The sequence below is a fragment of the Phocoena sinus genome, chromosome 6 (genome assembly GCF_008692025.1).
Source record: "Phocoena sinus isolate mPhoSin1 chromosome 6, mPhoSin1.pri, whole genome shotgun sequence".
Lineage (NCBI taxonomy): Eukaryota > Metazoa > Chordata > Mammalia > Artiodactyla > Phocoenidae > Phocoena > Phocoena sinus.
In genome coordinates, this window is record NC_045768.1 from 63,252,808 (window position 1) to 63,277,191 (window position 24,384).

Genomic DNA, 24,384 nt, shown 5'->3' on the forward strand with positions numbered 1-24,384 from the left:
GTCTATGCACAGTAGCCAGAATACAGAAAATAATTAATGTTTGAGAGTTGAGTAAATAAATATACTAGAATAGGATCTCTCATATGGGCTCTGCAAAATTTCTGTCTTATGAGTTAATAAAAAAAAATGGCCAATGACATGTGAGAAATGCTGCATCCTGTAACCTTTTCTTAGAGATCCACAGTGCACATTTGACTATCAAAGCTACTGAGTGATGAAAACAGAAACACCTGTCTCCTTAAGTTTATCACATTCCAAACTTTGAAACTTGGAACCCATTTAATAACTCCTATTAACAGCCTACAAAACTAGTATTGTAAGCAGTACTATTACAGAAACACTGCATTAGCAGATGAGATATTTTTGACGTGTTTAGGTATCTACAGTACATATCCCATAATTAATGAATTAGAGAAAGTTCTGTAGCTTAAGTTATGTATTATTCTATTAAATGTAATTTATAAGAAATAGTAAAGCTAATTAAGTAGAAATTCTCTGCTATAAGTCTCCATGTAGCTGCTGTTGGTAGCGCCCAGCTGCCAGCAAATGAAACAAAATCTAGAAGGAGGCAGAGGCCGGAATCCCAGTCACCAGCTAAGCACTGCTGGGCTTCTCTGCCAAGTCCAGAATTTAACAAGGAAACTAAACCCCACCACAGACACCAGTGTGAAGGGTGCTGGCTGGCTACATCCTAGGAGGAAAAAGCTCTCTGAAGCACAGCTAACCAGAGAGTCTTGAGCTGTAATCAGACCTCCAGGGAAGCTGATTTATGGCCCTACTGCTCAGCACCGAGCCCTAAAGACAGACCTGAGCCATGTCACTGCTTAACTCAAAAGAAGAACAAATGTGATCTACCTGGATATAATTTTAGCTACTGTAATTAGGATTTTATTTCTACAGCGGGTCTTCTCTGCCCAATTCAGGCGATTTGGGGTTATTAACCAGCCACAACCCTGTATAGGTGAAAGAGGACACAACAATCCCGCCACCTGGGAAGGACTACTGAACAACTGCACTGAAATTTTGGTGGTTGCACACCTCCTGTCTTTCTAGTCTTTATTTCAGCAAATGAAAGAAATTAAATACAAACTGACTTAGGCATAACTGGTAGCATTCAAAGAAACTAATAATTTCCTTTTCCAAAGAATTTAGAATTCCAGATCTCTGACTTTTCATTTTCTAAGAATGCCTTTTCTGATTTGCTGTATCATACATAAACATTTTGTATATCTTTTACTTGAATGGAAATGAGGCTCAGGAATACCTGTAAATAACTAGGAGAGTGAGGTTATAAGCTAGTCTGAATTAAACAAACCTGTTAACCATTTCAGATAAAAATAATAAGTACATAAAAAGAATAACCATAAAAACTAAGGGAGGGATCTCCCTGGTGGCGCAGTGGTTAGGAATCTGCCTGCCAATGCAGGGGACACGAGTTTCAGCCCTGGGCCAGGAAGATCCCACATGCCTCAGAGCAACTAGGCCCGTGCACCACAACTAATGAGCCTGTGCTCTAGAGTCCGCGAGTCACAACTACTGAGCCCGCATGCCACAACTACTGAAGCCCGCGCACCTAGAGCCCATGCTCCGGAACGAGAGGAGACACCACAATGAGAAGCCCGTGCACCGCAACGAAGAGTAGCCCACGCTCGCTGCAACTAGAAAAATCCCGCGCACAGCAACGAAGACCCAACACAGCCAAAAATAAATAAATAAATGAAAAATTTTTAAATGCTTAAAAAAAAAACCTATGGGAAATTTTACAACATTATCTTATCTATACTCAAAAACATTGAAGGGCTTCCCTGGTGACGCAGTGGTTGGGAGTCCGCCTGCCGACGCGGGGGACATGGCTTCGTGCCCCCGTCTGGGAGGATCCCACATGCTGCGGAGCGGCTTGGGCTTGTGAGCCATGGCTGCTGGGCCTGCACGTCCGGAGCCTGTGCTCCGCAGCGGGAGAGGCCGCAACAGTGAGAGGCCCGCGTACCACAAAAAACAAACAACAACAACAAAAAAAACAAAACCAAAAAAAAAAACATTGAAATTATGTTCAATATTTCCTCTTGGCCAGGGGTCTGGGAGGAAAGGTGTATGTGGAAAATAAGAAACTTACCCAGGCTAGAATTGCCTTTTGCTATCGTAATAGTCCTCTGGAAAGATTCTTTGGATGTAGTTTGGAGCATGACACACTCAGCAGCAGAGGCCAGGGACCCCTGTTGAATTAAGAACTTGGAGCCCTGTCAGAAAATAAAAATAAGTCATGTGGAAAGGAAAACTAGACTTTGGAGTATGATTTCAACATCACCCATGTTCTCTAACTGGTTATGCTTTATTCAGCAAGAACCTACAAACAAAACAAGTTCATAGGTTGTCTTCTGAAAATCTCAGTGTCAGGAAAGCGCTGGCTCCAGATGAGCCAGAATAATCTAACCCCTCACTGTCCCCAACCTCATTATCATACACAAACCATCTCCTGAGAATGTTACCTTTCCAGCTGAATCAGTCAGCACAGGAGAAGTCAGTTCTGCACTTGATATAACTTCATTTGGTCGGTGAGGTTCAGTCCACACTCTTGTGTTGTCACATCCGTATTGCTGTTCAATAGCATTGGCAGGTGTATAATCATTTATGGTAAAGCCAGAAGCAGTCCCCATGCTCAAGTCCACTGAAGGCGGACTCTCGTCCCGTCTTTGCAGGAGATTCTGGGCATATAGCTCCTCCAAGGACATATGCAAGTCAAGTACTGGATCTGAGGAATTTTCAGTAACATCCTGATGATTAAAGAACAAAAAATAAAAATTATGGCCAGAACTGCATCAATGCATTTTGTAAGATCTTAATGAACAACTATTTAGTGAAAAACAAACACAACATAATTTTTAATTACTCAAGAAGTATCAGCAAACATACATTCTTTGCTTAGCTGATAGTCCAAACACGTTTATTTTTATAAATGATTCTGAATACATTTCCTGCAAATCATACAACTCATACTGAGTCATATTAGTACTTAAGATCATTAAGACGTAATATTCTGTTCTACTAATAAAATTACTCAGAGTCCAATACATATAGGAAAAGTAAATACATATTTCTAAATCTCATTTAGAAAGTACTTCATATCCAATCTGTCTGAAAGTTTCTATTCATTATAAAATTCAGAAGATAAACAGTATGACACTAATTGATTTCAATTTATAAGAACCTCCAAGAAAAACACTATTTGGATAGGGATTTGTAGGTATTTATGTAGTTGAAAAGGAAGTCATACAATTCATACTTTTATAGGGAAATTTTTCTCAAATATTATGCAAGTTGTAGCAGAAGGAATAGTAAGTACTAAGAAATGGTGTCATAAGATGTAGGTTCTAATCCAGACTCTCTTATTAACAATCTATATATCACAGAACCTCTCTTGGCTTTATGTTACATAATTTCTAAAATTCCCTGAAACTCTACAATTCTACAGATCTACATAAATACACGTATCTACTTACAACCCATATATTGCATCACTTATGTGCTTTGGACAAGCAGTGCTCCTCCATGAACTGCTGTTGAATAAGTGTGTTAATTGTTCCTTCAATCCTTTTACTGACATTTTTAAAGTATAAAATTAGGGTATGAATACATTATCCTCAAAAAAGATTCAGGCCGTACAGAGGTATATTATGTATGCATACAGGGTATAGTATGCAAGTCTTCCCTTATGGCTCATTCATCCAGTCCTTTCCTCAGTAGAAATAAGGGGCTGGCATCTGTTGGGTGTTTATTCATCAAATTTTTTATGTATCTGTCTAATACATATGTACAAGCACAGATGCACACATTCACATGCACATATACATGTTCATTTTAAAAATCTAAACTAAACTATATACTAAGTAGTACATTTCTACTTGCTTTTCTGAAGTACCTTTAATATCTTAACATGAGAGATTTCCTTGTCAGTAAATATGTTGTCATTGACATATTCTGAATATAAAGTCATTGTGATATATACTGTTAAGTATTTTCCAAGCTTGTCTCTTGTCTTTTTTTTTAAATAAGTTTATGTATTTATTTATGTTTGGCTGCGTTGGGTCTTTGTCGCTGCGCGTGGGCTTTTTTATAGCTGCAGTGAGCAGGGGCTACTCTTTGTTGCGATGCACAGGCTTCTCATTGCGGTGGCATCTCTCGTTGCGGAGCACAGGCTCTAGGTGCGCAGGCTTCAGTAGTTGTGGCACGTGGGCTCAGTAGCTGTGGCTCGTGGGCTCTAGAGCGCAGGCTCAGTATCTGTGGCGCGCAGGCTTAGTTGCTCTGCTCCATGTGGGATCTTCCCAGACCAGGGCTCGAACTTGTGTCCCCTGCACTGGCAGGTGGATTCCTAACCACTGCGCCACCAGGGAAATCCTTGTCACCTGTCTTTTAAGTTTGTATATGTTATATACCTATACATGCTGAAGTTAAATTCTTTATGTGATTAAGAATTGTTTATGTAATTTTTTATGAAATTCTTTATGTAATCAAATTTGTCAATTTTTTTATGCTTCTGGGTTTTATATATTGCTTAATAATTCCTTTCTCTGCACAGAGTAAATGAAATGCTTTATAGTATTTTTCTCCAATTTTATAAATGGTTAGTTGGCAGATTCAGTATTAACCCATCTAGAATTTATTTCAGGGTGTGGTGTGAGATATGGGTCTCTTTCATTTTTTTTCTAAGGTGGTAATCAATGGCTCCAACACAGTTTATTACACTCCTCTTGTTCAATCAAGTTTTCGTCTCTCTGGAAATATCGAATATTCCCCGTATAAAGCACTGAGGCAAGTAGGAATATCATATAAGCAAATACCATCTTTAAAATCCTCAGGAACAAAGGATAGAAAGTATCATCCTCCACACTCCTAGAACCTAAATAACAACCTGTTGGCTCATTCAACCAACTTTATGTCTTATGAAAAAAAACAAAACAACATACTTACTAGAGAATTGGTTAGCTTCTGTATTACTAAATTAATTATAATAATAATTATCGGTAAATCATCCCTACCACTTCTCAAATAAAGATGACAATCAAAACTACTTTTCATCACAAAAAGAGGTCAAGCTGCCCTTGTTAGCTAGGGTTTACTATAAATCATATAACAGCAATCTCCATGAATTATTCATGAAGGAGTTAACACCGGCACATAGAAAAGAAAGAGCTAATCAACATAGCAGACAACATACGCCTACTTCAGAAACATTTCTAGTTGCTGAACAACCGACTTTTATTTTTAAAAGTCGCGTGGATCTAAAAGAAAAGCAGTTCTTCCCTCATAAGATGTCCAAAAATAACTACGGTTTCCCAGTGCAACTTGGTATCTAAACTGAAGTCTTTCAAAATTCCATATTAATAGGTGCCTCCCCTTGACACATTCTTGTTCTTAGAAAAAATGGGGGAAAGGTTAAATTAAAATGCCAATTATATTTGAAAGTAGCTCTTTTTTTTACGTGTAATGCATAAAATGTTATACTTGGGCACATTATTTACCCACAGAATATGTTTACATAGACGAGCTAAATACTTAAGCATTCACTGGACACGACCTGCTTTTTTTCAATAATAACTCTATCACAGAAGTCCTTCTATACTTTTAAAAATATATCATAAGCACAGCTGCTCCAACTTAAATTGTTCTCCCACTCTTTCTGAGATAAGGTACCCTTCCTTTATTATCTGTATTCTTACCCTACTGAGGGAAAAGGCAACATCTTTCATACCTTTGCGAGCTTGCAGTTTTGTCACTAAGACTTCCACAATCACTCTCATCATCTTGACTAGAATGATGTAATTAGTTTTTGATACTAACCCTTTCTCCAAAAAGTAAAAATTAAAAAATGGTATCAATATTTTAAACTTAAATGTGAAGGCAGCAATATTTTATGCTACAGTACAACACTAAGTGGAGATTTGTTCCTCTAAATATATAGATTTTTAAAAAAAATCATGGAATCCATTAGTTTTGTTTCGGGTGCAAGGTATGAAGAGGGGTTTCGATCGTGACAAACATGAAGTTCAACTTGCACTAGAAACAACAGCATTTCCTAGAGGGTCCAATATTCAGCAATGCAGACATGCACCAAACTGGTAATCATTTCATCCCTGGAGCAAGAGTGAGAACATGGGTTTACTAGGGAGTGTCGGGCATGGCCCTGTGGATAAGAAGAGGAGATTCATTACATAGCTACTGAATCTTTTTTTGACTGTACTTTTAAGCCAAAATAGGGAAAAATAAATGAAAGCATCTTCTTCCCCAAAACTATATTGAGCTTTTAAACGAAAGTCTACAGGCATTAGTAAGTTTCTAAAACAATTATTTCTGCATTCTATTGTGTCTTGAGGTGACAAAGAAAGGGGGACAAAAAAATTAATCGAAAAGTTAAAACCTAGAACAATGAGAAAACCCACTGGCTTCTTGCCTTTAAAATCCACATTTCAGGGACCTGATTCTATTAATCCAAATACCATTGAAGTGGCCATATTTTTCAGATTCTTGAGTAATGGTTGTTTGTTTCCCTTAAGTCCTTAAATGATAATTAGGCAAAATAAGCAAATACAACTCCTTTAAAAAAAAAAAAAAAAAAAAAGCAGAATGATCCCCCAAATGGGAGAATTTTGTGCAAAGGATGTCTATCATTTGCCTACAGCCCTATGCCGTTTAAGCAGCTGCCCTGGCCCAGGCTGTACCCTTAGGGGGAAGACCTCCCTCCATGATGAGTCCCTGCTCTGGATGATCAGCTCTTGGAGCTTCCAGTAGCATACCTAGCAATGGTCCAAAGACTTCTCATCAAGGTAAAGGAGAGAGGCAAAATTATTTGTGCATTTCCAGCCACCATTTAAGGCTACGAGATTATTACATAATTAGCAAAGTCAAAAGCCTGAGGAATCACTGAGATCCTCACACTCTATTATATCCTTCTTTCAAATCTGTGTGGAAGCTTCTTTGTTTTTCTTAAGTATCATACATGGTATGATTTTATCAATTAAAGAATTCCAAAGTAAGCTCACTTTTCTTTAAGAAAAATGGTCTACTCTATATTCTGTAACAAACTGCCATTCTTTTAAAAATAAATTTAGTGCAAAGTAATAGGAAGATGAATGAATCATCTAATTTTTTCATTTTTCCAGTAAAATATCTAGGTACTAAAAAAATGCCACAATACAAAAACAAACAAGCCAAAAAAAAAAGTTGCAGAGCTTTACCATGATACACAAACAGCCATGCTTTCTAAGAAAACTGAAAGCACACAGGAGTTTCACAATGTGTTTTAAAACACCCTCATTAATATCTTCTTTGTTGTTTTGTAGTTTAAATATTTCAGTTAATGGGCCAGCTTGCCAAAATTTGCTTCAACAAAAGAGTAAACTGTTTAACGAAAAGAAAAAAAAACGGCAAACAGACTTCAGTAAGCCAATATGTTGTGCTGCATACAGCCAGCATTTGCCCTGTAAAATATATGCTTCTCAGTATCCAGATTGTGTAATCCCTTTAAGTAACAATTACTAAGGTAAACAATGCAATCCGTCCCACTGGCAAGAACGAGTGTGCTATGCTGCAGATTAGGAGATTCCATGAGGAGATGAACTCAGCTTCCAGCCCTGAGGCCAGTAAAGATGGAGTATGTTCCAGACAAGTACTCAGTCAGATAGACAGTCTCAGGTGTGGTGAGAGAGGAACAGCTGCTCTATTCAAGATTATACCTTGCAAAGCAATTCAAGGAGATTACCCAGCATCATTTACAAGGGTAACAGGTGCACCTTGAACATGAAAGAAAATGCTTTGAAAATGTTCTGGCCAAAAAGTTACCTGTTAATCAGGAAAGAAGGAAAACTGCCCAAGGCCTATGGAAATTCCACTTTCCAACTTATACATAAATACAGATTCCCTTCCCACTGAATTTACGTGAAAAACATATATTTCATATATTTAAGAAAGAATTATTATTCAGTCTCTTATCTTCTTTTATCTTAATTTTTATATTTATTTACAGTATATTTCCAACACAGTTAAATATAAGCATATATGAACCCTTTGCCCAGATTTAACAGACATTAATATTTTGGCATATTTTCTTCAATCTCTCTTTCTTCTTAAAGGATATAATGTGTTACAGATAGAGCTAATTCCCATGCTTTATTTTTTCTCCAAGAATAACTTCTTTCCTGAAGTTGAAAGAAATCATTCCCACACATTTTCAGATTTTTAAAGTATACACACTCACACATATACTCATAAATATACACCGAATTGCTCTTTATATCAATTCTGAGAAAATATAAACAACTCCAACTAATCAACAGAAAGACAAGCAACTCCACACAAAAATGGCCAAAAGATATGAAGAGGCCATTGGTGGAAGTGAAAACCAGATGGCCAATATAGGAAAACCTGTTCAACCTCACCAGTAATCAGGAACTCCAAATTCAAACAGTAAGATATCATTCTGCACCCAAAAGACTGGATAAGTTTTAAAATATTACTTAGTAAACATTATAGAGTGTGTCATCAAGAAAATAAATAGCATTGGGTGGGGCACTTACACCAATAATCTATTTCTAAAATTTAGATGGCACAGACATGTCAAATAGTAGCTAAATTCTCCATTCGCATCCAGTGACTTAAACATAATTTTGCCATTCACTGGGGTTTTTATATAAAGTATTCTTTGGCATCATTTTATATAAAAATGTAAGACAGCATTAACTTTAACTTAGCTAATAAACATTAAATTAATGAAAGGAATATTTTACTGTCCAACTTTCCATGAAAGTCAGCTTTAAAACCATTAAGAAAATAAAGTAACTCTTGTAATTTTTCCAAGGCAGACACCGCCAAGAACACAATTTGAGAAATACATTTCATTAAAATTTTTCTGTCTAACATGCAAATCCTAATCAAAGTTTTGAACCTTTGTGTCTATCACGCTGTATCACAGAACCTAGATTTAAATAGTCCCTTGGAGTCTACAAGATACCCAATTAACACTACCTAAAGGAAACTGCACTTTAATCTGATAATGAATCCCTGACTGGAAAAACATAATGTCTCTAACATGCCCCTCCCAAAACACCCCACTAACAATGACCTCTGGGAAATTACGCACAAAGTTTTCCCATAAATAAAATGGCATTTCCTTTGTACCTTGGGAGGAGAAGATGGAAGGGAGGGACCAAAATTCAGATTATCACTACAAGCACTGCCGTGAAGAGATAAAATAGAGGCTTGAGCAGAGTAGATACTGTCGTTATCAGGAGAGTACTGAGACTCAAAGGCAGATTCATCTGCTAAGTCAGCATCATTTGTGTCCACCTAGGAATAAAAACAATAGTATCAGTTGGGAATTCTGTTCTGATACATATATGACAAAGTCTCCACTTGAGACTAAAGGGCATACTGCTTTCATTCTTTTGTCTATTCTATTTTCTACATGACCTCTTCACCCTCTTCAACATATCAGAAACTAACTAATGCAACAGAACAAGGACAAACTGGTGCTAGCACAGAAGGTTACTTTATTCCATCAATAAAAGGGCAAAAAGTAACAATTTACAAAGGGCTTGGAGCAATTCTAAGTATAAATATTTCCATAAATTAAAAACATACTTTTTTCCAGTTCACATTTTTTTTAAAAAGTAGCTGCCCAAACTCCTAGAATTTTATATTAAAATGAATGAGATCATCACTTTTCCTATTCAACTAAAATAATTATTCAACAAGGCAGCTAAGCAATTATCTACTTGTAAAGCTCAAAAAACAATATATTTTGTTTAAATTATCCTTTAACTAGACTTTAAAACCATTCAAGTTACAGGTCCAGAATTTTATGGTGATCACTGGAAATCAAAAATAATATCTGTGATTTCATGCTGAAATTATATTAACAAACACGGGACCTTATTATGATCTGGTTATAGTGAAGCTGTAAGTTATAAACGTCTACTGATGGAAAACTCAGAAAGAGTGAGCTAGACAATTTCACAACATTTTATAAAAAAATCTTATTACTATTTTCTGTCACAGAACCAAGTGAAACAATTAAGTCATGATGAGCTTGTAGCTCTTCTTACAATTCACTCACAGTTACACCTTAGAACAGACAGAAATGATGTAAATACTACCTTTCTCTAATATTACCAGTATTTGTCTTAATGGCCAAAACCCGTATGTTCTATTTCTTTGTGATTTCGACTTACATGTTTAGCCAAGAAAAGTATCATAACATTATACCAGGTCACGTTCTTGCAAAAACCTGATTAAGAATACAGGTTGGGCATTTTAAAGTGACCCTCTCCCTAAAAATGTATTTTAAATACATGTTCAAAGTTACTACTGACTATGTGGAGGTTTACCCTTTACAGATAGATGCACATTATGTACAACAATCTAAATAGTAAATCTTTAAATTTTGCTATCTAGATAGTATTAACTAAGCCGAGTGTCACGGATTATAATAAATATTTAAGAGTACCTAAGAACAATTTGTATGCTTATCGTTGATGCCCTAGAATCTTAAGAGAGATCCAAATAATCAATTCACTTAATTATTTTAGAGATTAAAACACTAGGGCCCAGAGAGACTGAGTGACCAATACAAGATTACATAGCTACTACCATTATAAGATGTTAAACTGACTTAAAAGTGGGTCTCATTTTTCTTTTTGACTGGCATTTATTTAAGAACATTCAAATATGCCATGTAAAATCTACAGAGAAAATTGTTTCTTGGGGTACTTCTAGAGACAGTGATATATTTGTGTCCTATAACATTTCAAAAATAATTTTACTATAGCTGGGTACTATTTAATACATTTATACCATAGTACTTTATGTAGTTCATAGCATTCTAAGCTATCTAGTTTTGAAGTGGTAATAATGCCCATGGGGAATACAGCCAAATGTTACCTGGTATGCTAAGTATTATAATGTGAAATTACTGCACTAATTACAATATACAGCAAAACTTTCCAAATGGCTAATTCAGGAGCTGACAGTTGAAAGATACTAATAGAAGTATTATTAGTATTTCAATACTGAAGAACTATCTCCTTCAACACTAGGATTATTGGAATCCAAGAAATAATTCATACTCCAGTTTAAAGCACGATGTGCACAATTGGTTATAAATACCTAATGGAGAATTTCACAGGTTCTAAACCTCTCACTAGTCCAACACCACTAAAACATGTATTAAAAATATTCCTGGGCTTCCCTGGTGGCACAGTGGTTCAGAATCCGCCTGCCGATGCAGGGGACGCAGGTTCGTGCCCCGGTCCGGGAAGATCCCACATGCCGCGGAGCGGCTGGGCCCGTGAGCCATGGCTGCTGAGCCTGCGCGTCCGCAGCCTGTGCTCCACAACAGGAGAGGCCACAACAGTGAGAGGCCCGCGTACCGCAAAAAAAAAAAAAAAAAAATCTATATATCTATATCTGTATCTATCTATCTATCTATCTATCTATCTATCTATCTATCTATCTATATATGTTCCTTTTTAGTTACACTGAGCAATGTTTCTCCCCAGAAAAATTTAGGTCAGGAACCTGGCTTCAATGGTGGAAGTACTAGGAATAGGATGTGTAATTTGTTACACTTATATTGTATAAATGTCACGTGTATATTTATATCTGGTATTTAGTTTTATATTTTAACTATTAACTGTTAACACAGCGTTAGCTCTTCTACCAGACAGTAAGGTTCTCAGGATGAAGAATCACGTATTTACCTAACAAAGTGGCCCCCAGTGGTCCCTAAATATGTTTATTACAATGAATGATTTTATATAGCTCATGTAAAAATAAAATTTTAATTTAAAAGTTTCTGGTAAATCAGTAATGTTAACATACATGTATTCATAGGAAACATGAGTTCTGCCTCTTTTGGAAGCTTTTGTGCTCTTAATCAATAACTGAACCAATTTATGTGATTTTCACATTATTAACATCTAATGAAATAATATAACTCTTACCTCATTAAAAAGAAGCCAAACAACTGATATACGAATGAATACTGAAAACAGTTAAAGAATGCCTGGAGATGCCCAAGTATGAAATTAGAGCAAAATGCCCAGTTTTCCAAAACATAACGAACAATATAGCAAGACTTTAGAATATTTTGAAAAGCAAAAATAAGACACATAAGATTCTGAAGGAAAGCTTCATAAGCTGTGGCCACTAACCAGAGCCAAGTCAGCCCTGAAGAGGGCTTTGTCAGCCAGCCCTTCCTCCTCGCAGGAATGTGGTGGGTAGAGAAAAGAATCCTCCTTAGCAGAAACATAACCCTCTTCTGGTGAAAGCTGCAGGGAGAATGAAGCCCAGTGTTTGAGGATGAGTTCATGAAAAAGAGAGAGAACAGGAAAGAGGGAGGGAAAGGGAAGACAGAGGGTGAGGGGAGAAAAAGTAAGGGGAGGAGAGGAAAAAACAGGAAAGTTTTCAAATAAGGTTTTCAAATAATAAAGTCATAATAAACATACAACTTTAACATAAATGATGAGCACAGAATATGATATTCATATTTAACAGTTTTATATTTTAAGATACAATGAGGACCTTTATTCCAATACCAACATCATCTGTTAGATGAGAATCCCTTTCTACCAATTTCTTCATCCTTCTTATAAAAGATATTCAAAATCAATAATTTTTTATATTATAATAATCTTCTGGTCATTTTTACCTGCCAAATATTTGGTTAAACAATGACTTCTTAATATAGAAAGAAGGCAACTTTTAGGTGTTAAGACATAAAAGAAGTTGAAGAAAAACAAAACATTAAAAAGAAGGACCAATTTCTCTCTGTCATCCCTTACTAGAATATTATTTTAAAGAATGTAATTTCCTTGACAAGGAAAGTTAGTGAACCTTACAGTGAAGTCTCTTAATTTAGCACGGCTTAAAAGACAACCACCCCACCAACTCTGTATGTACACAACATGCTTAAATTGCACTCCTGAGATATCAAATTATAACCATGATCACAGTGACCGAAAACCTAGCATTCTTATTACAATCTCAGATAAAACAGGCTAAAATATTTAGATTGTCTTGCCTATATCACCCTATATCACCAATACATGCAGAAATATTTTAGAGAAAAAATGTTTATCTTCTTTTCCCACAGAGTCTAATGGTCAGTAAAACTCACTTTATGTAAAAGAGATATTCATCACATACTGCAATGCATATTAAATACTCTTATGAAAGAAACTTATTTTGGATCTACCCAGGAAAAAAAAGATTGCTTCTGAGTAAGTGGCATGGTTTCCCGATAAGGGCAGTAAAAAACATATATTTAGTCACGTTTGCCATTTTCTTTGTGTAACAGAAAGACCGGAACCAAATGTATGGTCAATCTTAATGAATATGTAGAGTCCCATAATGGCCTATCTTCATTCTTACACTCCCCGTTGTACTGATATCTTGTTCTGATTTCTATAATCCTGGTTTGATTGAGGTTTGCTTAACATGCTCTTCCTTCTTCCCTTCCTCTTTCCCTCCCTTTCTTTGTGTTTTCATAAATATATTTTCATAGGTTACAGAAATTTATTGTAGAATAAAAAGCAGAGAATGAAAAATTTAATAAACATTTTAAATATATTAACAAGCTTACAATTTGAACAAACTCTCTGACAAAGTCAACAAACCTTCATTTGATGTTTATGCAAATGCATCTATGCGTTTGTGTTTTCTTAAGAAAAGGTGTATTTGCCTTGTCACTTAAAATATTTTATACACTGAAAAAATCCAAATACTGAGATTGCCTCTAATATTTCATTGCAATTCAGTGATAAGTGCTATGCTGCAATCACTATACCTACTAAGCATACTGACATTATGTAGCATGAATTCATTAGTTGCTTTTATATTGCAGTAATTAATAACATGAAGGTAATTCCCTCCCAGGAGGAGAGCTATAAGCTGATGAACCCACACTGGAAATTTCAATTTCTTGCTCTGTAGTAATTAGACAACAAATGTATTGAAGTCACTAGAATATAGGAACTTGAACCCACTCTGACAGAGATTCTACTTTCTTCCACGATAATTAAAGATTCCACTGTCAGTTGTTAATGCTATTAATTTCTCTAATACGCCACCATACTGGTATAGATTATTTTAAAGCCTATTTCTTCGAAAATACTTGATTCTATATTGACCATGACCTTATTTTGGAATAAAAAAGGTGAAAAGTAAACCACAGAATGCTAAGTTTTAAATTTATTTCTGAACTTCCTGGCTGTTTTCTGCCCTTTACTCTTAAAAAATATTACTCAAAATTAAATATTCACACTCATGGAGCCAATAACCATGTTGATGAAAAGTACCAAAAGTCGTGATTCAATCATGAGAACACCTGAAGATAAAAGCCTGAACGCCAATACTGTTTGCAAATAAAAAGAAATCAGCAAAATCTGAATTCTTACGGGTAAAGGCTTGGCAACTCCTATTCTCACAGTTCCTGACGATGCACCCTTCAGTGCCTGGACAGCTTCTTCGAGACTGCTGTTTTCCAAGTTAACATCATTGACAAACATGAGTCGATCTCCAGGGAGAAGTCGTCCATCCTTTTCAGCGACACCACCAGGCACCAGAGAACGAATTACAATCACAGTGCTTGCTGGGTCAACTGGATCCTGGCAGAACGAAAAAGGAAAGAGAAGGCAGCTCCTTTCTACACTTAAAAATGTTGTTACAGGTTGTACACTCTGAATTGTAACAGATGGGTAACTGTTCCAAGTGTCTTTTAAGAATTTGATACAACACTCCCAGTGAATTATCCGGGTGAAGGATATATCCATTTGAAAGAGTTTAGGAAAAGTCTACGCTAAACAGTGGCACCCTCACTTTTCCATGGTTCCCAAGTAGACCTCTTAAATTATACAGGTAACTGTAAAAGTATAACTTTAACTTTTGATAAACTGTTCAATTTTATAACTATCATCTGAGATCCATGAATTATTAACAGTAGCATTTATTGATAAGATGATAGTATTGTGGGCCATTGGTAGATGTGAGTATACTGAGGGAAGGGCCTGTTTTTGAAATGAAGAAATACAGAAGGAGGCCATATCATATTTGGTGATGCAGTGTCTTCAGATACACAGAAATATTAGAACAAGACTCCAGAACCAGGCCCTAGAAAGAACACAACTCCCTGGAGTCATCTGAGATGGCTTTCCAGCTCAGTATTAATTAATGAGGAACAGCAGCTGCACTTCATCAGACTGGCGTTCGCACACCCTCAGTTACTCAACACAGAACACAACATGAGGATGCAGGCTATGCCCAAGCAATTTAAGATTATTCCTAAGTTTGGTCAAATAATAAGAATATCAGAATTTACAATATATCCAATTATAAGCCTATCATTCACTTCTAACAAAAGTAAGTATTTAATAGTTTCTGTCTTACCACTCAAATATGAACCATCAGTTAAGAGCAAGGAAATAAAAATAATTTAGGCATATTCCCCAAAGGAACAGAAAGACTATATTTCTATAACATTCCTAAAAAGTATTCTGCATATTCTTCAAACTTCCAAGAGCTGAAATATAAAAGAGCTCAAAGAATTCAATGTCAAAAGAAATGCTTTACGATCATCATTTAGTCATATAAATTATTATGCTGAAAGACTTACTAGAAACAAGAATACATCTTTGATAAATCTAAGCAGTATTATCTGCTTTTTCTCTGCTATTAACAATATATGTTTAGTATCTGTCATCTTTTTTTAAAAAAATTGTTAAAAGTAGCATATATTTACCTGATAATCTAAAATGCTAAAACCAAGTCCTCTGCTCCCTTTCTCCAGCTCTATGTTCTGAACGTTGGCTTCCCACATGGCCAAAGGTCCTTGAACCTCCTCTGCATTCTGACCCACATCGGTCATCACCAGCACAGGATCCTCTGTCTCCGAGGACCCGATAAACTCACCTAGATCTATATGAGGCTGGATAAACAGACCAGACAGCTCTTATTTCAGACGCACTAGATCCACAGATGCACATACAAACACTACAAGGAAAACAAAGATTCCCAGCATCTGTCCAGAATAAAACATTCACATATGAGTAGCAACAGCTTCTCATGAAACCATTATGAATTAAAGTAGCAAGTCAGAAATATCTAACTTGTAACAGGCATTTAAAATGTATGGTTCAAAGAGCTCCTATAAAAATACATAGTGGTTACATCTCGGCAGCATGATGGTGGGGGATTTTGACTTTTTTCATCAGTGTCTGTTATCACGTCTATCGTTAGAAAGAAAAAATGTGAAGCTATTTTGATATTAAAGAAAAATAATTCTTATGATAAATAAGAACAATTCAAGAGGAAGTGGCTATGTAAAAGTTCTGCACTCTAGGCAAATAAGGGTTCTAAAATCCTGCGAGCTGTACACGTGATTATTTCATTAATAAATTAACAAGCACAATGGCAGGACGAGATCTGAAGTCAGATTGGCCTTGGCTTGAAGACTGTCTCTATGATTTTTCATCTGTGTTGCTTTGAGCGGTATTCTTAACCTGGGCTTCACACTTACCCATCTCACAGAATTTTTGAGGATTAAGTGAGGTATCATTTAAAAAGCACTCGGCACAGGGGTTCAAAACATTAGCTTCTTTTAGCAAAAATATACTAAAGTGAATCCGGTTCCACACTAGATAGGAAAAATGTGCTTTTGATGATGAAATGTTAGTTTAAATACTATCGTTGCTTTTTATCAATTATTGCACAGTAGGACCATGGATGCAAATCCGTCCACCTGCTTTATTATAATAATAAATACCATTACACCACATAAAATGTATCTGGATATGTATGGTGCTAGACTGACTTCTACACAATTTGGAATTATGTTTCTTGTTCTCCCCTATTCTTACCACGCCTGTGACAAGCGCTGGGCTGGGGAGGTTACATAAAAGTATCTTCTACTACATATGTACCACATACTCACTACTTTCATATTTCAATTTTCTGTTAAGGGGGACGAGTGTCTAATTCATAGGAATAGTGTGAATAAATTATACAAGCACACATGCACAGTAATATCTAATATCATTATATATCATATTTAACCTACAGAGCAACCCTCTAGGATAGGCATCAAGACTCATATTTTACACAGGAGAAAAGTGAGATTCAGGAAGATGAAGTGACTTGCCCAAGGTCGCAGAGCTAGTAAGTGCCAAGCTTGATTCAAACCCACGTCTGTCTGACTCCAAGGTCTATCCCATAAGCCACAGGATTTGTGAGGAAATCAAATATCAAATAAGAGAGAAAAAAGGCTTAAAATTTTTTAAATGCCATTTAACCTTTCCATTATACATTCAGATTAGTCTCCTCTATCTGCAAACCTGGTACCTTTTCTGTTAGTTCAATGTCACATAAGTCCAGGCTCTCCAACTCTGACGGGGTGGTGGGTGGCACCGTTCGACGACAGCACACCATTGTCACCTCTATAGGCAGTTCTTTTAAAATAGTCACCACATCCTGGTGATTCTCCCCAAGTAGAGTTATGCCGTTCACCTGTGCAAAAAGAAAAGTTGGCCAAGAAAGAACATTTCCTAACATGACTACTTTCAAAACCATTTTTTTTATTACATAAATATAAACTGTACTTGGGGGATAACCATGGCTCTGCTGTGCTGAGAATGATAGCTGGATCTGTAGTGGTGTTTCCTAAAACAATCTACATGCAACACTACAGTTTTGTTGGAACTGGACTTCTAAAGCACTCACAGGAAAATCACTAGCTTTCACCCATGTTTCATATGCCAGTGTAATAGTTTGGAAAGGGAGAGTTAATAAAATCATTCCCAAAGGATAAAGGGAAAAGGAGAAGTTTTCTTTAAATGATGTGTTATATCATTATTATATAACATAATGATATGTTATATCATTATATCAAAATGATATGTCATATCATTTTCTTTAAATGATATGTTATATCATAATAATCATTATTATCTTCATTATGAAAAAATGAAGATAGAAAATGGCATGTATTATATGCTAGTATGTTATTAAAAGGGGGAGAAGCGAATATATTCAAATTTTCTTACTTATTCATGAAAAATATCTGGAAGATTGCATAGAACCAATGATAAGCAGTTACACCTAATGAAGGGTGATGGGAACTGAGTGGACTGGGACAGAAGAGACTTCACTGGAGTATATCTTTGTATTTGTGATTTTGAAACATGTGAATATATCACCTATTCTAAAAAGTGAATGTTTCAAAACTTTTAAAGAAAAGTTGTTATAGTTCTCCGGCCCTAAAACAAACAAACAAACAAAAACCACGCAAGGAATTAGGTAAGATCAATGTACGTACAGATTGAAATTTCTGCTTTGGGTGGAGTTTTACTTGCCTATCTTTCTCAAGTACACTTTGGAGGAGAAATTTTAAATAAGAACTTACTTATTCACCACATTAAGCCTCCCACAGTCTTTTCAAAATTTTATTTACAAAGGGGAAAATGAAATAGCTGCTTACTTCCAATAGCTCATCTCCACTGAAAAGCTTCCCACTGTGTCCGACAGGACCTTCCGGTAGAACAGATCGGATAAAATGATGGCCCACTGTTGCTTCCAGACTTATCCCCAACCCACTGTTCTCACTGAACTTGCTCACATGGGCCACCTGAAACAAGAAAAATCATCACAATTTTTAATATTCTTTCATTTATTTTCTTCTCCTGTATGTATTTTATGTTCACTCCCTAAAAGGTCAAGTTTCTTACAAAAGCTTCAAAACCCTTATTGTAAAGCGGCAAACCTTAAGAGCTTTGCCTTGGAAAGAGTGTTGATATCTATCAGTTTCTTGAACCAACACAAACCAAAACGAAGTAGCCAGATGCAAGCACCCAAGACACTTTGCAGTGCCTACAGGTGCTGATAACAGATAGAGGGTAGTCAGAGTGACCACAGATAAAATCAAACGCCTGAGCTCAAACAACAGTACAGAAAAGGTGCATCCTTAGCAGTTCCCGTGTGCCAGGACTGTGCTAACCCCATTACACAGATTATCTCACTTACTTCTCATAAATAGGTACAATGTCTACCCAAATTGGAAAACAAGGTTCTGAGAGGTTACCTTCAACAGAGTCACACAGCTACAAAAGTGCTTTGAACCTCAGCAGTCTGAACCTAGAGCCCAGGCTCTGGACCATACACTGTATCAAGGGGACAACACTTGTCTTTAAAAGTGAATCGCAAGAGGGAAGACATATGGGAACATATGTATATGTATAACTGATTCACTTTGTTATAAAGCAGAAACTAACACACCACTGTAAAGCAATTATACCCCAATAAAGATGTTTAAAAAAAAAAAAGTGAATCAAAGCTTAAAACAGGAGAATAAACCTTCTATTTCCTACTGTTATACTAAATAATGAAAAACGTTAGGAATTCACCATTTTCACAAAGAGTCCATTCATTATAATATTAAAATCAGAAAGTATACTAAAGATGATCTGCTTTATCCCCTTTATTTTATAGTTAAGGAAACAGGGATAAAAGGACTGAGAAAAATGTTTAATTATAAAAGATCTTCTTCAAATCTTAATGATAACAAGCACAGGGTTAATACTACATGTTGCATTATCTGACTTTGCAATCTAATGCTGGATGAAATCCTTCTACTTCTTAAAATCCAATTTAGGTATCACTTCCTCCGAGCAGCTCTCCAGGTCCCCATTTAAATGTCCATCAATCCTTCTCTCTACTACTCCTCCTGTAACTTCATTTTTGCTGTATAACTACATAGAAAATAATTTGAAGTCCAGATCTATGTCAATATTTACCTGGAGTTTAATGAAGACCTATAAATAGCTTAGTTCTTTCTTACTTATAGTAAAATCCCACGCTTGACATATTAATGGAAGTGCCACCAAGAGAGCATGTGCACAAAGAGCAGTTAAAAGTCCATGGTCTTCGGTCTGACCTCTGTGAGAAAATGGCTGGTGAAAGGGTGCTCTTCATTATTCAGTTAGCACCTGAAGGAGTGCAGCCTCAGTTATTCGTGCCAGTCACGCTAACCCCACCCCACAGAAGGAATCTCCCAACTTTCCTTTCCTGCTAAATTAACTACAGTTAAGCTGGACTTTGTTGTATTTTTTCCTTGACTCAATTTAAAATGGTAACAGCAGCTGTACTTACTCAAATCTCATTTGACTGTTAACCATCTTGAGTGTTTAAAAAGAAAAAAAACTTTGTAATGAGTATTAAAAACTAAGAATACTACTTGGCACAAAGTACTCAATAAATGTTAGTTATTACTTATATTATATGTCATTATCTGTTGTGCTTTATCGCTTCTAATCTACAGTTACTTGAATATTATAAGCAATATGAAAAATTTTACCTAACCTAGTATTTTATTGTTCCTTTGGAAATTCCTGAGAGTTGCTGCTATATACCTAAAGATTCATAATTTGTGTCTACTTTGTTAAACCTCTTTTTAAAATAGCAGATCACAACTGCTACCCTAGGTATGCAAACCTTTAATAAACAAAATGCTCACTATGGCGTAAGTGAAACAAAGAAAAGCATGCAGAATAAAAACCCTCAAGGAGAGTAAAAGCATAAGAGTGATAAGGAAGAAATAGGAAATTACAGTTCTGTACATAGGGCATGATGATTTTTGTTTTATTTTCAAGTAAATCCTGTCATTCTATTCTGATTCTTTCCACGAATCCTAGGAATAAGAATCAGAAAAACCCTTCCTAATATCTAAATAATATATATGACTGTAAGAAATACTGATGAATTATAAGTTCTAAAACTCCCATCTCATTTTTACTTCAGCTCCTTGGTTACTCTCCAACTTGAAATTTTAAATATCTGAATCAGCACATTTAGGTCTTTGAAAAAAGCCCTTGGCGTTTGCTACTTCTCTAAGACTCTTCAGGATGGTCATCTTTATTATTGTCAGGAACTTCCTGCTCAAATACAGTTCACAAGTTAGGAAGTTAGGGAGGAGAAGCTAACCCACCACTATTTCATAATTAATGCCCATAATCCTTTGCCACTTGGTCAACAGGGCAGCTTCCTGTTGTTGAGCATCTTCTGTATCTTCTCTCTCAGCTGACAGTAATGGATACCCTGAAAGAGGTGACACAATTAGTGACATACCACAAAAATCTCCATATCTTAACATTCGGTACCAGGGACACTGTGATCACAACCTGTCATACCAAGTCTGACTGTTCACTCAATACATGAGTTACTCTTATTTCTCTACACATCTTAATAATTCAGTTTAGAAGCCTATCATCTGCATGTTCCAAAACTATTCTCTTTTAAGAGATATCTTTTAGGTCTTAACTATACTTCCATTAAAGTATTCATATATTATCTAACTTTTTATTTAAAAGAACAAGGACTCCAACTAGCTCCAGGATTCACTTGGTGGCCCTCTTGTGACTCTATATTAAAAAGTCACACTGCTTTCTATGTTAGTGTATCTCTTTCATTTTCATTTGGTTCTACAGAGTAGAGAAGGGACCATGCTATGACTTAGCAAAAACAAACAAATTAACAAATAATATATGTACCTCCATGTACAATAAGAAAATATAAATAAAAAAATAAGAAACAAATGGAAAATGTACATTAAGTTAAAACCCTATAATTGAAATCATACTAATTGGCAAAAAAAGGAACATGAAAAAATAGAAAAGAAAATCACTAAACAAGTTACGTAAACAATACTGAATTAAAACACTTAGCTAAAATAAACTGGTTGAGAAGAATTTTCAAGTCATATTCAAAGATTTCCATGACATCACAGTTTTTACTCGTAACAGTTGTCTTCTAAAAAAAAAAATCTCTACAGGCCACTACTCCTTATATTAGATTTTCAATATCACTTTTTAGCATTCAAATTTCAAATTTAAAGAGTATTCTAAAATTCAGATTTCTCATTAGCTGCTTCCTTGTTAGTGGAATGAATGAGCTTCCACTCCAGGACTATTTTTCAGATTTGTTATGTGTCAGATTAATAAAACGATTCTGTTTTCTCTTTGAGAAACTGGAAACAGTAAGCTATATATTTCTGGAGACTAGCCCCCCAAAGTGAGTGTTTTCTCTTCAAAAGTACATTCATTCCAGAGAAGTATGAATGTGCAGCGGTGAACACAGACTACAGGAAACCTTTCAAGCTGATGAAGGTTAGAAAGAGGAGGGTCAGCTAGTCCTACCTCCTCCCATAACCCCATTCTCTGATTCTGTTGTGTTTACACAGGTGGGCAGTGATTCAAGCAGGGTGGGATTTGGAATGAAGAAAGTGGGGAATCTGTAAGCTGCTGATAACAACAGTCTGAAATTTGTATTCATACAACCAACCTACAGTCACAAAACCCTTCATTCTCCCCCTTTCCCAAATGCCCCAAGATCAGATTTCAGGCATATTTAAAAAACCATAAAGTCCAGTCATTGTAGTGAGGTGGATGGACCTAGAGTCTGTCATACAGAGTGAAGTAAGTCAGAAAGAGAAAAACAAATACCGAATGCTAACACATATATATGGAATTAAAAAAAAAAAATGGTCATGGAGAACCTAGGGGCAGGACGGGAATCAAGATGCAGACGTAGATAATGGACTTGAGGACACAGGGAGGGGGAAGGGTAAGCTGGGACGAAGTGAAAGAGTGGCATGGACATATATACACTACCAAATGTAAAACAGATATCTAGTGGGAAGCAGCTGCATAGCACAGGGAGATCAGCTCAATGCTCTGTGACCACCTAGAGGGGTGGGATAGGGAGGGTGGGAAGGAGACGCAAGAGGGAGGGGATATGGGGATATATGTATAGCTGATTCACTTTGTTTTATATAAAGCAGAAACTAACACACCATTGTGAAGCAATTATACTCCAATAAAGATGTAAAAAATAAATCTAAAAAAAATTGAAAAATTAAAATTAAAAAAAAAATTAAAAGTCCAGTCTCCTGATGTTACAGTGAAGTCAAATGATTTGTCCAGGCTCACATTATGTGTCAAATTTCTGTGGAAGAGGCAACATCTTATCCCCTGTCAGAGGACCAGCACTAGAACAGATGCATTAGAATCATTCAGACATTTTTCCTTTATTTTAAAAAGAATGTAGGACTCCTGATTCTAAGTCTAGACCCTCTCCCACCTAGCCTCCCATACACATATGCACATTCACCAAAGCAAAACAGATGGCTGAGCCTTCAAGACCATCCCCCACACCCATCCCTTCTTACTCTCTCAAGTTTTATGCTTTGAAACATTTTTATCCTGCCCCACTCCTCTGGATATTCACATCATCCTAAATAATTTCTACACCTATGAGTGTAAAAATAGCAAAATGTGACTAAATCCCTGAGAGTCCTACACCTGTCACTCCTGGGATATCACTGCAAACACAAATATCCCTTTAAAATAAAAAAGTTAAATCACAATTTTCAGTAGAAAAAAAAATAATGAAAGAGGAACTATTTTAAAGAACTACAAAGCTTCAATATAATTATTTAGTGAAGGGCAGAATTCTCATAAGAAAGATCAGTCTTGGACTTTGTTCACTGGATTTAACTTATCAAACACCTAAAGCAATATGACAGGTCAGGGAAGCACACAGCATCCAGCCTAAAACAAAGGCAGCAACATTCGGGCATAATTATATACTAAAACTATGCCGCCCTAAAATTTTTGAAACAGTTTGATGAATTCTAGGTATATAGTGAGAGAAACCTCAGAGAGGCTTAATAATTTCTCATATAACTCCTTTCAAAATTTAAAACTTTCGAAAAATTTAGAAGAAAGAGTCCCCAAAATAAGGATAATTTCATTCCTAAAACTTATGCTTTAAAGATTCTCTTGTGTTTATTTAAAAAATCCTTTTAACTTTATTACTGCTTGCTCAATAAGAGACAACTTGGATCTATCCTAAGAAATAAGGGGAATGAAATAAAGCCATGTATGTAACTGAATGATTCCTAAAGGTTCTGATTAAAAAAATGTAGAAGAAAAAAAAGATGGACTCAGCAAGAAAATCTGCCAACTATAAACTATTTTAATCTACTGGAGCAATTAATCAATCTGTAAATAAGGATTTTCAAGAATCTTTTTTGAAAGTTTTTTTTTTTTTTTTGTAATTTACAATATATCCAGAGAGGTTGAATCACATTTATAAAAATCATTTCTCTAAAAATCAATAAAGAACATAATAACCTCGCTCCAAGTGTTTACCTTCTTCTTCAATTGGTAATATGCTGGTGTTTCTCCTCAAAGATAAAGAATCTTCATCTTCTTCATAATTTTCTTAAAGATAAGAACATTTTAGTAGTTATGTCTGTAATATAATCAAGCACTTGAATTTTTCAAACCCCGC

General features: G+C 35.8%; 1 protein-coding gene across 6 annotated transcripts in view; it reads right to left on the reverse strand.

Annotated features, from left to right (window-relative positions):
- MPDZ (multiple PDZ domain crumbs cell polarity complex component) overlaps positions 1–24,384 on the reverse strand; it is a 171,358-nt gene that overhangs the window by 65,884 nt on the left and 81,090 nt on the right. For 4 of the 6 annotated variants that reach the window (XM_032634997.1, XM_032635003.1, XM_032635001.1 and 1 more), the window contains 10 exons: positions 24,243–24,314; positions 21,020–21,129; positions 18,518–18,664; positions 17,383–17,547; positions 15,785–15,970; positions 14,445–14,654; positions 12,201–12,317; positions 9,169–9,336; positions 2,487–2,771; positions 2,114–2,237 (listed from right to left, as the gene is read on the reverse strand). In XM_032634997.1, coding sequence (XP_032490888.1) covers positions 2,114–2,237; positions 2,487–2,771; positions 9,169–9,336; positions 12,201–12,317; positions 14,445–14,654; positions 15,785–15,970; positions 17,383–17,547; positions 18,518–18,664; positions 21,020–21,129; positions 24,243–24,314 — 1,584 coding nt within the window. The remainder of the gene's footprint in view (positions 1–2,113; positions 2,238–2,486; positions 2,772–9,168; positions 9,337–12,200; positions 12,318–14,444; positions 14,655–15,784; positions 15,971–17,382; positions 17,548–18,517; positions 18,665–21,019; positions 21,130–24,242; positions 24,315–24,384) is intronic. The other 2 variants (XM_032635002.1, XM_032635000.1) reach the window with 1 other exon arrangement.